Source organism: Anabas testudineus, chromosome 2 (genome assembly GCF_900324465.2).
Source record: "Anabas testudineus chromosome 2, fAnaTes1.2, whole genome shotgun sequence".
NCBI classification, from domain to species: domain Eukaryota; kingdom Metazoa; phylum Chordata; class Actinopteri; order Anabantiformes; family Anabantidae; genus Anabas; species Anabas testudineus.
This window is the reverse complement of record NC_046611.1, coordinates 12,180,124-12,195,066: the sequence shown is the minus strand read 5'-3', so window position 1 is coordinate 12,195,066 and position 14,943 is coordinate 12,180,124. Positions and strand designations below refer to the sequence as shown.

At 45.9% G+C, this 14,943-nt stretch overlaps 1 protein-coding gene across 1 annotated transcript in view; it reads right to left on the bottom strand.

Annotated features, from left to right (window-relative positions):
* The window catches only part of dmd (dystrophin), a 240,174-nt gene that overhangs the window by 85,891 nt on the left and 139,340 nt on the right, over positions 1 to 14,943 (bottom strand). The window contains exons 26-32 of the mRNA XM_026364224.1: positions 12,475 to 12,575; positions 11,497 to 11,608; positions 10,941 to 11,054; positions 10,348 to 10,503; positions 10,077 to 10,247; positions 2,539 to 2,721; positions 840 to 974 (exon numbers count right to left, since the gene is read on the bottom strand). Coding sequence (XP_026220009.1) covers positions 840 to 974; positions 2,539 to 2,721; positions 10,077 to 10,247; positions 10,348 to 10,503; positions 10,941 to 11,054; positions 11,497 to 11,608; positions 12,475 to 12,575 — 972 coding nt within the window. The remainder of the gene's footprint in view (positions 1 to 839; positions 975 to 2,538; positions 2,722 to 10,076; positions 10,248 to 10,347; positions 10,504 to 10,940; positions 11,055 to 11,496; positions 11,609 to 12,474; positions 12,576 to 14,943) is intronic.

Sequence of the window (14,943 nt, the reverse complement as noted above, 5' to 3'; positions counted from 1 at the left end):
ACATCCACCAATCGCATTAAGTTTGCTCGTTGTTTACCAATTTACAATATCCAAAGTTTACAAAGTGGTGGTTTCTGGCTACAGCTGGAGAATACTGCATTAGTGTACGTGTCATTCTGATACTGTCTCAGACTGATGACGCTTTGTCTGAAGGTGACTTCTCAAAGCAGAAGGATACTGAAGATAATGCTGGATGAAAGTGCTACAGTGGTGACAGCGGTGACATGTAGCAACCAAAACAGGTCAGTTCATCTTTGTTGGTTTGATCTCTACAGTTTTTCACATCTTAAATCCCACAAAAGGTCTCACTGGCTGGTGTCAGGCTGTTACTAAAATACAGCTGAGTGGGCAGTTATTTGCTGTTTTCTTTGAACCCTTATGGAGAAACGCATCCTTGTCTGGAGGCTTTAAGCTTTTTGCATTGTTTAATCTCACTCAATCCCTGGATGTCCATCTAAAGCGTCCTGCTAAGGCACAGCTTAGGCAAATTAACGATTTAGCGTTAACAGAGAAGCCTTTCACTAGATTTTCTCAGCAGAGCCAGCAAAACTCCAGTTTCTCTAATTGTAGGGTGCAGTGTGGTTTAAAATGGATTCATGTTTTGTAATGTTTCAGTTAGCCCTGTCTTCGAGAACTACTGTATCCTCTGAGAAGCCTATAGTACACTGTAAACTGAATCTAAAAAATTATTGTATATTTTCGTAACTTTTCCCGCAAAGTGGCAACAACAGGAAAAAGAAAGCTCGTATTACCACATAAATATTTGTGCTGAATTCAAATCACCTGAGTCAAGGTATGCACCCTCTCCTTCTCCTCCTCTTCTTTCTAGTCATACTCACATCCAGTGCCTCCTGCTGCTCCTCTGCTCCGCCTTGCAGATTTTCTGTCTCATCCAGTTTCTGCTCCAGTTGGTCCAAGAAGCCATTCTCCTGCTCCAGGTAGGAGAGCAGCTCACACCAGCACGCCCACACCTCCTAAAAAACACACACAAAAAACAGATAAACACAAAATCATTAGGAGACAGAAAAAGACACAAAGAGAGACGGGGATCGAAAGGATTAGTAAATGGACTGATGATACAGCCACACTGGCTTTGACACCTTATGTGTTATAGGGATGAAAGAGCAGCAAAAAAAGACAAACAGTGAGAGAGAGAGAATACTTCAACCGTCATGTTGAATTATGCAGAATACCAAGATGCAGAGGTAATTATTTCTCAGGAAAATGAGGCAGAGAGGAGAGTGTGAAGACAGAGAAGAGAGTCATGCTGAAGGAGGGCAGAGGGAGGAAGGAGGAGCCAGGAGAAAGGTGAGGTGAGCTGAGGTGAGAAAAACACAACTATCAGTCCAAGGACAGGTGGCAACACAGCTATTAGTACCAACTTAACGTTTTGGTATTCAGCACCGGTACAGGCCACACGTGTTTATTTCCAGATGCAAATTAGCAACAGTTGCCTCTGGCTTTATTTAATCTTAGACTTACTCACTCTCTCACACTGCAAAGTTCTAACAGAAACCTAATGTATGGGCTTTAAAGAGGTGGGCATTTGGGAACAGAGCCACACTAGAGACTCAATAACAGGATAATATACTGTTGTTTCAGTCTGGACAATTCTTAAAACTGTTCAACAACAACAAGTCTAACTTACTTGGCATCAACAGTATCATCCAGTGATAGAAGGAACAGTCAAAATCCATTTTACTGGGTCTGCACTCTGTCTCAGGACTCAAATATCTCACTCGGGTATTCAAGACACATGACAGAAACACCTATCACAAACAATACAACATCTTAAGTTTTCCACCCAAAGGGCAAGACGTGCCCAGAGAAGCAGACGGGTGGTATATGATAAAACTGGTGCTTTCCCGCACATCAGCGTGTTAAGATGTCAGCAGTTATTCAGCGAAACCACTGGAAAGACGAAGATTATTTTCAGGGTGAGAGTTCAGATTGTTCAAATCTATCAGGACATTTTAATAGTTAAAATATCATTAAATGTCACCAGAATAGCGACAGTTTATTTAGCCCATTGTAAATAAATGGTTGTCTCTTTGCACATCTCTTCTGTAGTCTTCATCAAAAAATAATAAAAGTGTCAATTATTAATAAAGTATATTGTCTAACTTCCCTTTTTTAGTAATAGCTATATACAGTTTTGGCTTTATGATATAAGAACACACTGTCTACAGTTTTCATAGGAAATATATTCAACTAAAGATTATATGTTATTCCAGCACATTTCTCAAAAACCTTCAAACATCATGAGCTCATTAAAATTGATAACCTTTTCGATTTAGCCTGCAATTCTCAGGTAACATCTAAAATGTAAGAAAACAGCCTGAAATGGTTCTGTAGCACATCTACTGTATAATACACTGCATACACCTTCTGAAAACACACACACACACACACACACACACACACACACACACACACACACACACACACACACACACACAGGAGTGTGCCTCTGGTTTACTGTACATCAGGTGTATTTGGTCAATGACACGATAGACAGTCGAAAGTTCAACTTCATACCTCTAGAGTTTTACATTTCCCATCCAGGCGGCTACACAGGCGGTTGTAGTTGGCAGTCAGCACGTCCAACTCTGAGCGCAAGGCGTCATGGGCTGTTGGTGGGGCCTTGGCGATGAAACTGTTCACGCTGTCGGTGAGGAGTTTCACCTTTAGCTCCTTGGAGTGGACCTCCTCCTGGGCTCTCTGAAAAATGAAAAAGAAATAAATACATTTCCAGTGACAGCAGAGTTGATCAGGCGTGAGACAGACCTGTCCATTGTCCACCGTGACAATCACCTGCCTCCAACTAGGATCAAATAGGAGCATCTATATACAGAATTTGCAGTTAATACCTCCTTATTCATTTATGTATTGGCAGAATGCTAGCTTAGCTTAGCATAAAGACTGGAAGCAGAGGGCACAGCTAGCCTGCTTCTGTTCATAGCAACCAAAGAATAAAATAAAGCTGCAATTCACTAGAGAAGAACGGCAGTAAGCTGTCACAGTAAGGATCATTCCTACTGAAGACGTGGTGCTTAGTGTTGTTCTGTAAAAGGTTATTTACATTCTGATTTAAGCTAGTTTTGAACAGTATCAGGACTTTTTGTGGTATATCGGGTCTCATACTGTACATAGTAAGACAATGAGCTCTTTGTAGCTGTCCCCCATTATTAAATCTGATACACAGCAGCAGCTCTGGATGGATCTGGTGTTTAGTGTTTCTCCACAATGGACTACTTTTACTGACAGTCCTGGCCTTTCATTACAAATATGTGTCCAAAGTGTGCACAAATGATTCTGAATGAATTTCTTTTCTTATATATCCTGTAACACTAGAGCTAGGAAGCAGCTGAATGCTAATGTTAGCTGTTGTCTAACTGTGACATTAGCTGGGAACGTTTGCTAACAGGTCATCACATCTGTTGATTGACCTTAAATATGGACGGATGTTTCTCCAGATTTTCACTATTCATAAAGTGAAATTATGGAAATATGAAGATAAATATGAAGTTTTGCCAGATTCGTTATGTTTATGGGACTGGAAACAGCAATATGACTTTATCTTTTTGATAAACTTCCCATCAAAGCGAGACGTGAATATGGTCCATTGAGGCCCGAGGTGCTGGTTTGTTGCTGTCTCTGTTCTCTTTCACGTCACGGTATGAATACTTGACCTTACACGAGGTGTTGCTGTTATGTGAGTGTGGGATTTAGAAATGAGTTTAGCACGAATACTCTCACTTTGAATAAACACTTTGAATCCTGCATAATCATTATGATGCAACTGCTGCAGCAGATCTTCACAATTTAATTAACCAATGAATTCAAGTTAATTTATGCCTGAAACCTGCCCAACAATGTTGCTGAAGTACAGCATTTCAATGAATAATGGATGCTTTTAAACCCTGATCATAAAAAAGAAAAAGAAAAAACACACGCACAACCTGGCTCGTCATAGTTTCCTATAGAAACTAGAGAAATAGTGTTATTATGAATCACTTTTTAAATCAAACAGCTGGAACCAGCGTGGACATCTACTAGTCATGCACCATTTAGTAGACGACATCTTCATGTAACAACCTGGGGAAGTATGTCATGGTTTCGGCCTGGCCCAGGCCGGTCTTGGATATCCCTCTCTCACTCTTCCTATGGACTCCGCCCACCAGCCACTTCTCTCCCTCTGCTCCCAGCAATCAGCTGCGTATTGGACTCACCTGTGTTCCCCTCTGACTACATAAGCTCTCCTCAGACCTTCCTCCCTTGTCAGATCGTCGTCGTTCCCCCCACCTGTTTCCAGCGTCATTCCCCCCTCTTGGTTCCAGCGTCGTTTTCCCCAACCTGTCTCCAGCCTGTGGTTCCTTGCCTGTGTTCCTGCCTGTTGCTTTCCCTGACTGTTGCCCAACCTTGCCTGCTCCTGCTCACTCCTCCTCAGCCCTGTCTGCTTCCCCCCCTGGACTCTGGATTTTGTGCTTTCCCCTCTGGATTCCCTGGACTATGTTCCCCCCTCTGAACTCTGGACATTGTTAACTGTTCCCGTGAGTGTTTTCCTGCCATCGAGCAGTGGTTTTTGGTTTTGTACTTTGGTTCCTGTTTTGTTACTTTGTTCTCCGCCGTCTGGGTAGTTTTCTGTTGTTACTTTGTCCTCGTGTTTTTGCCTATTTTTGTAGTGTCTGTTGACACCCCCTTAGTTTCCTATTAAAATCCTGTTAAGTTCATTCCTGCCTCGTCCCTCTCCTTAAAACTGTGACAGAACGATCTGACCAGACCGCAGCCATGGATCTCTCTGATCCCTTAAATGGCCTACCCAAACTTCCCCCCTGTCCCTGTTTTAAGCACTACGGGCTTTTTTCTGATGCCCTGCGGGAGGAATACCTGGACCTGCGCAGTGCTGCGGATTACCTGTTTAAATGCCTGGACTTAGCAGGAAGCCCAGAGCATATCATGTCAATCACAAAAGTAGCCATAAAAACCCTGACAAAAAAGGACTTTCTCATGTCGTACATAGAATTCAGAAAACTCAAGGACCTTATCCTGTCTCGCCTCACAGCCTGCAAATCCCGGACCCCCACAACCCAGACACCCGTCCACCACTACAGGCCCGATCCAGACTCCTTGGCCTCCCCTGCTGTTAGCCAGCCTGCTACTCCGTTAGCCTCACCTACTCCCAGGCATGACCTCCCCGCTCAGCCAGCTCTGCTCGACATCCACACCTCACCTTCTCCTCTGACGCCCGTTGCTCTGAGTCCGGAAGAGGCTCGGGACATCTATACCCAGCTGAAGGCTCAGTCAGCCCCAGAACCGGACCTCCGGGTCTCCAGCGAACACGAGCCCTCACCATTCTGGGTTACACGTCTGGTTCTAGCCCCTACACCGATAAGTTACCTGCAATCCAGATACCTGCGGCGGTTCCGCCAGAGGCGTCGGAATGCCACGGCCGCTCCAGTCAGCACGGCCGCTCCAGTCTCAGTCACGGCCCCAGTTCCTGCTCCAGTCTCAGTCACGGCCCCAGTTCCTGCTCCAGTCTCAGTTCCTGCCTCTGCAGCTGCACCAGCTTCAGTTCCTGCCTCCGCAGTTGCACCAGCTTCAGTTCCTGTCATGGCAGCTGCTCCAGCTTCAGTTCCAGTCGCCGCAGCTGCTCCAGTCACGGTTCCAGTCGCCGCAGCTGCTCCAGTCACGGTTCCAGTCGCCGCAGCTGCTCCAGTCACGGTTCCAGTCGCCGCAGCTGCTCCAGTCACGGTTCCAGTCGCCGCAGCTGCTCCAGTCACGGTTCCAGTCGCCGCAGCTGCTCCAGTCACGGTTCCAGTCGCCGCAGCTGCTCCAGTCACGGTTCCAGTCGCCGCAGCTGCTCCAGTCACGGTTCCAGTCGCCGCAGCTGCTCCAGTCACGGTTCCAGTCGCCGCAGCTGCTCCAGTCACGGTTCCTGTCACGGCAGCTGCTCCTGCCATCGCAACTGCCTCAGCTTCGGCTCCTGCTACAGCTCCTGTCCTCGCTCCTGTTCGTGATCCTTTTGCTGTCACCACGGTCGCCGCTACCCTGGTTGCTGCAATCACCGCTGCTCTGGTCACCACAACAACTCCTGCCCTGTCTCCAGGCGGGTCGACGCAGAGGTCGTCGTCGCCGTCTCTCCTGTCTCCAGGCGGGTCGACGCAGAGGTCGTCGTCGCCGTCTCTCCTGTCTCCAGGCGGGTCGACGCAGAAGACGTCGTCGCCGTCTCTCCTGTCTGTTTTGTCTCCCCAGCCTCTCCTGTCTCCGGACGGGTCGACGCAGAGGTCGTCGTCGCCGTCTCCTCAGTCTCCGGACGGGTCGACGCAGAGGGCGTCGTCGCCGTCTCCTCAGTCTCCGGATGGGTCGACGCAGAGGGCGTCGTCGCCGTCTCTCCTGTCTGTTTTGTCTCCCCAGTCTGTCCTGTCTCCGGGCGGGTCGATGCAGAGGTCGTCGACGCCGTCTCTTCAGCCTGTCCCGTTCATGCCGCCGGAGCATCCGCCCGGCGCTCCTCAGCCGGTGTGGCAAGCCATACAGCCGGCACTCCAGACGCCGCCGCCGGAGCATCCGCCCGGCGCTCCGCAGCCGGCACTCCGGGTCTCAGCTCCTCAGCCGGCCCTCCGGGTCTCAGCTCCGCAGCCGGCCCTCCAGGTCTCAGCTCCGCAGCTGGTCCTCCAGGTCTCAGCTCCAGGCAGCCGGCTTCTGCTTCGCAGTCCGGAGGCTCTCCTGGTCTGTTTGCCGCCTCCTGGCCGTCCGCCGGAGGCTCTCCTGGTCTGCTGGCCGCCTCCGGGACGTCCGCCCGCCGCCCTTCGGTCAGCGGCTCTCCTGCCGCCTCCGGGACGTCCGCCCGCCGCCCTTCGGTCAGCGGCTCTCCTGCCGCCTCCGGGACGTCCGCCCGCCGCCCTTCGGTCAGCGGCTCTCCTGCCGCCTCCGGGCCGTCCGCCCGAGGCGCTCCGGGTCTGTTCGCCGGCTCTCCTGCCGCCTCCCGGCCGTCCGCCCGAGGCACTCCGGGTCTGTTCGCCGGCTCTCCTGCCGCCTCCCGGCCGTCCGCCTGAGGCGCTCCGGGTCTGTTCGCCGGCTCTCCTGCCGCCTCCCGGCCGTCCGCCCGAGGCGCTCCGGTCCTGGTTGCCGCCTCCCGGCCGTCCGCCCGAGGCTGTGCCTTCTGGTTCGTCGTCTCTCCGGTCCTGGTTGCCGCCTCCCGGCCGTCCGCCCGAGGCTGTGCCTTCTGGTTCGTCATCTCTCTGGTCTTCGTTGCCGTTTCCTGGGCGTCCACCTGAGTCTCCCCTGGTCTGCTGCGCCCGGTCCCTCCTCCTGGCCTCCCTCCGCCCGCCCGGTCTGGTGTTTGCGGGCCCTCCTCCTGGCCTCCCTCCACCCGCCCGGCCTGGTGCTTTCGGGCCCTCCTCCGGGCCCCCTCCTCCCGCCCGTCTTGGTCTGCTTGGGTTTCTCTTTGGGCCGTCTGGGATCCGGCCCTTGCCGGGGGGGTTCTGTCATGGTTTCGGCCTGGCCCAGGCCGGTCTTGGATATCCCTCTCTCACTCTTCCTATGGACTCCGCCCACCAGCCACTTCTCTCCCTCTGCTCCCAGCAATCAGCTGCGTATTGGACTCACCTGTGTTCCCCTCTGACTACATAAGCTCTCCTCAGACCTTCCTCCCTTGTCAGATCGTCGTCGTTCCCCCCACCTGTTTCCAGCGTCATTCCCCCCTCTTGGTTCCAGCGTCGTTTTCCCCAACCTGTCTCCAGCCTGTGGTTCCTTGCCTGTGTTCCTGCCTGTTGCTTTCCCTGACTGTTGCCCAACCTTGCCTGCTCCTGCTCACTCCTCCTCAGCCCTGTCTGCTTCCCCCCCTGGACTCTGGATTTTGTGCTTTCCCCTCTGGATTCCCTGGACTATGTTCCCCCCTCTGAACTCTGGACATTGTTAACTGTTCCCGTGAGTGTTTTCCTGCCATCGAGCAGTGGTTTTTGGTTTTGTACTTTGGTCCCTGTTTTGTTACTTTGTTCTCCGCCATCTGGGTAGTTTTCTGTTGTTACTTTGTCCTCGTGTTTTTGCCTATTTTTGTAGTGTCTGTTGACACCCCCTTAGTTTCCTATTAAAATCCTGTTAAGTTCATTCCTGCCTCGTCCCTCTCCTTAAAACTGTGACAAAGTAAAGATGACCGGTTTTTGAGTTGGGTGTAGTTTATTTCGTTTGTATAAAGAAACAGAACGTGTCATATTAACTAAAGTCAACACTGCAGTGAACAAAAAGAGACAGAAGGAAAGAGAAGGAAGACATAAAAAGTGAGACAGACGGCTTCATGGACATAGGGCTGGATGATGTAACAAATAAATCAATGTATCTTCAGTTGACAAAGCCACAGAGTGTCAAGAGATGGAGTGAATAAGTAAGCCGACAAATCGATGAATGGAGGAGTGGAGCTAATACTTTCCCAGGGAAGGAAAGAGGAGAGGAGAAGAAGAGGAGGTGAAAGGAAGCAGGTGGAGGAGGGGGGAGATTAGCGTGAGCAAGCAGAGTGAAATCAATTTTTAATTTTCAACTTGACTCTCAAGTCAACTTTTTCGGGAGGAGGAGTGGATGGAAGGGGACTGCTGCCGCTGGGGCTATCGGGCATATCACAAGAAAATAAAGGCATGAATTTACATCACAAATACATCACGTTAAAATTATGAATGCTAAAAAGAAGGACAGCAGCGAACAGGGGAATCGATCGAGTTTGATATCAAATTGAGGAATGGAGGGAATGAGAGTGGAGCGGTCAGACAAAGAGACACAAAGCGGCGAGAAGATCAAGAGAGAGGAGAAAAAAGAAAGAGCTGGAGTTTAACTTCAACAGTGAATAGAGAGGCAGGCAGACGGCGGAGTTATCGACCAGGAATTAAGAGGGTTCAAAACAGAGGGACAGAGGAAAAGAGAGAGAACAGCTGCATATTGTCGCTCAGACCTGGGCCTCGACTTTGAATGGCAGCAAAAAGCTCATCTGTCAAGAACTGTGAACAGGTTTTATACAGAGCTGCACTGTCAGGGAACAATCACTGTACTGTACATAGAGCTGTGAGAAAAACGGATATTACTCTATGTAGATATAACTAAGTCTGTTTAAGGTTGGAGTTATCGTGTGTGTCATGACATTAATAACAAATAAGGTCATGTACGCTACCCTTGAATCACTACGTCCAGCAGAGGTATCAGACTAAATGAGTAATAATAATAAAAAACTTCTTCTTACCAGTCACCATAACAGTGGCATTACTAGCTAATCCCAGAGCTGTGCAGGAAAACTAATCTAATTAGTGTCGCTGTGTAAACAATGGTCGATTTTTCTTTCTTTCTGCTGCGTCAGGCCTTTATGTTGTATAATATATATATTATACAGCTCATCAGATATTTGCTAAAATCAATCTACGCAACAGTGCCAGAATGTTAGAGGGTTATTTGCCCTCCGTATACAGAGACAAGAAAAAGTATGTGAACCCTTTGACCTGTTGTCTGCATGCATTAACTCACCAGTAAAGGACGGTGGAGGGAACATCATCATTTGGGGTCCTGCTGATAAATATGAGGCTTTCGTCTGCATCTAGTTGATAATCTTTACTTATGTATTTACTGTTTATTGCACTGCACTCAACCTCTGACTATGATAGACATATTTTATCCCTCCTATTTCTTATTAAGTTGTTTTTTTATTTGTGTTTAATGGAGTTGTGGTTGTTCTACAAGGCAAAACAATCTCCCTATGGGATAAACAGTGTGTTGTTGTTGAGTGTTTTGAATCTTGAACAATTTATGAAATCCATGCGTTGTGATAAATGTGATAAGCAAGAACCTACCGTCTTTATGCATGTTGTGTTATGACAGTAGCAGTAGCTCTACAGCAAATAACCAGGAACCTTTAAAAATGACTCACCCTAATTGATCCTAAACAGTATCCTCCCTAATCTGCAGCAGTGTCTCCAAAGGCACAGATGATAATCTAAGGACAGAATTTACTGTCTGACTCATCATCACTCTGTGTTTTCTGTCTCCGGCTTTCACACAGTGTCATTTCCAGCTCAACCTTGTGTCGGTGGCACACACACCTTGAGCTCCTCCACAGCCTTGCGTAGCTCTTCGGGCGTCTTGTATGTAAAGTCTCTCTCCAGGTAGTCTTCCTCGGCCTGGTTGATCCACTCCTGCATCTCCTGCATCTCCTTCCTCAGAGCCATGGTCTTATCAAGGCCACCTTTTAGAGCAGACTTCTTAGCATAAGCCTAGACAGGGAGAGAAACACATACCAGCACAAACCCTTAATGTTATATAGGCCCCTGAAAGCAGGAAAACACACACTCATACCTAGGTAAGATTACACACCTGTTTGCAGACATTCTCCCATTGACTGTTGAGCTCATCCAGTTCTTTCTGGATGTGGATGGCGAATGGTGGCTCGGACTCTTTCTTCAGGTACAGGCCCACCTCATTGATGCCGTTGACGCTGGGTTGGATGGTGTGGATGTCATTTACCAGAGCCTGGTCAATCAGAGTGCAGGACGCAGGTTACACAGGTAGGATGACGAGTGTACACATTTCTGAGTGGATCTTTTTGGCCCCTATGATAAATTTTTGATTCGTTTTCAATTTATGAAAGTATTTCTTTACAAGTAGCCATGAAAGTGTTTATCGGCTCATTTTCTAGTTCCTTACTTCCCTGAGGGACATTTTAAACACTGTATTTCATGATTGCTGAATTCTCTAGGGCATTTTTTTATCTGAAGTCCTTTTCATTTGCTCTGAATAAACAATTCAAGCTTCTAACTGCCTGACCCACCTTTTGTATTCGTTTTTAAAGAAGAATCTAAGCAATTTGTTGGTTAGACATTCAACATATGATGTAACCTCAGCTTAAACAAGGCCAGTGAGAGAGACTGTTTAGTCTGAAGTAATGTCAGGATAAAAGGTTTCCTCACTGTGCACTGCTCCAACTGTTTCTCCAGGGCTTCAGAGTCTCCCAGGGCCGGCCACTCCTCGTTCAGGAAGACATCCACATCTGCCATCCACTTCTTTAAAGTCTTGATATCATTCTGGAGAAAATGAGGCAGAAGAAATCTGTGCTGAAACTCTTCTACGGACCATAATCTTTTTACCAATGCCATTTATCTAGATTGATTTAATGTACAGTATTTGTGTGCTGCCACTCTGGTAGTTTGGCTCTCTGTATTGACCTGATGTCGAACTGGGCTAAATGAGCCAATACCCACCGGCCAAAGAGAGAGAGAGAGAAAATCTGTGTTTAATTTAATATGAACCAACACATTTTTCTAATCTATTGAGTTTTAAGACCTGAAATACTGAATCTAAATATGAGAAAGGGCTCATTTGTTAAAACTGAAGCATATGAAGAAAACAAAAGAGCTCAGCTGTCATGGAAAATAAATGAGACTTGGATTCTAACTGAGTGAAGGGTGTTTAAGTAAACATGTGTTTATGATTGGTTATGTTCATGGCCTATATAATCCCTCTCACCTCAAACTGCATCAGTTTGGCCATGAGTTCCTCAATTCTCTGGACATTGTCTGCCAGTGTTGCACCGAGTCGTCTCCAGCGTGTCATGATGGAGTCCATCTCTGTACGATACCTACAGCAGCACATAAAACCACAGTGTGACATGCTGCTTCTTCACTAGTGCAGACTTCCTGTTTAGGTCATTTGGGTCATCATTAGGTCATTCCTTGTGTGACCTTTCAAAAAGATTATATACTTTTTTTTTATTTTCTTTTTCCTCTTAATTTGAGAATTAAGAGCAAAGTAGCACACTGAAAAGGAAACATCGGGGACACAGGGTATAACCTGCAACAAAGATCCAAATCTCCTTCCAAGTGCATTTTCTTACTTAAAGACAAACTGTAGATGACATTACATTGATTGTTTTTATTTTATTTTAATGTTTTATTAGATATTAATTCTGTGACTATCAGGGTCCAAAACCAAAGTGATCACACTGGTAACGAAAACCAGCAAATAACACCAGTCAGTCAAACACATGTGTCACTGTGAAAAGCCAGAAGTGCTTTTTCCCCACTTCCTATAAGGTGCTTTTACAAGTGACAGGTACTGTATTACCGTATAAATCAGTGTCACTGAATTACACTTTGGCTTTCGGAGTTTTGAAAGCCCTACTTAAATCATAAAAAACCTAAGTATTCACACATCGATAGTGAATAAAGTCAGATGCACTGAGAAAGACAGTGATTTATTTCATTCTGATTTACAATGACAGAATTTATATTTAGGAATGTAACTAGTATTTCAAACTCTCCTTTAAAACTGGCTAAATTAAATATATTTGTGTTTTTCACTTATATAAAATGTGACAACAACAGGCAGAAATGATACAAATGACCAGTTTAGAACCTGTGCTAACAGAAAAACAATCAAGAACATTGTGATAGCTTTGTTTGCTTCAACAGTTTACTTATCACCTAACTCTTCATCATGACGTACCTCTGGCTGATGTCCGGTGGTGCTTTCTGGAAGACCTGTTCCACAGCTGAGATCAGGTAGTCCACCTCCCCCTGGTGTTCAGCCAGAGCTAGCTGGAGAGACTTGTGGAATCAGAGAAGACGATTTTAATGAGCCTTTTAGGAAAAAAGCATCTAAATAAAACATAGCATCGTGTTTTTATCAACACCTGTTGGTTTTTCCTTAAGGCAAAACGTCTGCTGTGAAGAAGGACAATGCAAAGTCATCCAAGAAGTATAATGAACAGGAGTAAAACTACTGCCTATGATGTTTTACACAATGTATCACACATGTAAAAGGTGTAAGTAAATTTCACCATTAAAATCAAGAGATAATAACACAAATACGATATAAAATGTCCCTGATAATAATTAGAAAGTCAGTTTCTACACTTCACACCATGTGTCTGGTTGCCTGGCGCTCTATACATCAATCACCATGCTGGCATTTCCCAGACACATTTATCAACAAGTCTCAGTAGAAACACAGTGTGGGAAACACACCACATGCCTTAATATGATTTACTGGATAACCATTTATCATGTGTGCTCCTGTACTGCATGCAAATACCACTAGAGCCAAAAAGCCTTGGGCAAAGAGTCACTTTAACAGCGTATCTGTTACTTTCCACAAAGCTGAGCGGGGGGGGGGGGGGGAGGTGAGAGGGTGAGGGGTGACTAGCAGGAGAGGTTATGAGCCACTTGGCTGCCACTGTTAACATTTTGTAATGAAAGCCTTTTCACAGCATCTGATTTTGCTTACCCTGCAGTGCAGGGATGAATTACAAGTGGATAGGTGGGGGAATTCCTGGAGAACTTTTAGGTGAGCAGCGGGGGAAGAGTTTAGGCGAGAAAGCCTCATTCACACCAAGGTGGTTCAGAGGCTTAGTTTAGCTTAGTTCAAGCACAGCCCGTGGACAGGACATCCGTCAGTTACTCCGACTTACCCTCAATCCTTCTGCCGCCACACTGAATCCCAAGCAGGGAGATATTAGGGACTATTTTCATTCAAAGTTCTGGGCTTTATCTTTTCTTTTTTATTCTCCTTTCTCTCAACACTTTTTTCTCCAGCTCCAGTGGAGAGCAAAGAATTACAGGAGTCAAGTCCCTGTTTCACTTTGAGATGAGTGAACTCCTCCATTAAATAAAAGGGTGAAGAGGTGATACAGCCCAATGCTAGATAATGCCAAAGAGCAGGATAATGTTTGGAACCTCTTTGGACTTGCTATTGGATTAGATTATTTGAGGACATATGACATATACCATTAGATGATAGATTGACATAAATAGTTCATATGATTTTTTTCAGATCTGTCACCATTATGGTTACATGCTTGTTTAGACTAATGGGTTAAAGTGAGAGAAAGTTGGGGCTTTGAGTTAAATAACAACTTTTAACCCAAGAGTACATTCAAATTAAGTCCTGTGGGAAAAATAATACCAAAAAGTCATTTGTCATTGTTATTGACAAAGCTACAAGCTACTGCCTGAATGTTTTGTACAGTGATCTTTGCTAAATAATAAGGAGAGAGTTAGAGTCCGAGTTTCTGATTGTTCCACTTCAATCTAGATGTCAAACAATTTTCACTTGCATATGCAATAAACAGATAAGACGAAGATACTGGATGAACTGCACCTTTTAGAAGTCACCTTGGGCTTTAAAAATGTAGGCCAGACATTTTCAGATATTTTATAGATAACCCCATCAACTGAGGACCTAATTGGCAGATTACTGAATATTGATAATAATTTCACCTCTCAGTCATTTATCTGTAGAGCCCATCCCTGCTTCACTGTCACTTTTGCAAAAGCTCAAATCCGTCAAAGGCTGTAATAACATCAAAATCAGTGGTAGTGATTGAATACTGCAATCAGGTCTTTAATAACGTCTACCAGCAGGCGTAGGAAATATTAATAATCATCTCTGTTCAAGCTGTCAGTTACCTCAACCAACCAGCACTGTTTCTTTTCCCAACTACGTCCATAACCAAACAGAGGCACTCCTTAATTTTAATCAAGACAGTAACTAGGGTGTACTCATGCTTCCATCTGGGTAAAGAAAATGTTTCCAAACACACACACACGTGCACACACGCAGACTCCTGTCTCTGAGGGATGAGAGGGGGAAATAGTTGTGCTGAAAATTAATGACAGCTTATCAGTATGCAGAATGAATTCCTAATTATTATCTACAATCAACTTTAATTAATCTCAGGCTACAAGGCTCGATCTCCCTGCTCTGCTACAAGACCATTATCGAGTTTAAAGAGAGCCGAGCGCGCGAACTAGCGTGCACAAGCAAACACACACACAGGTATCACTTTTATCTGTGGTGTGACCTTGACTTCAGCTGAAGATAAAAATCCACACTTCAAAAACAACAACAAAGTAATAAAAAAGAACAAAAGACTATTTTGACCGGGTATGTAGATTAACTAATACACAATAAAAA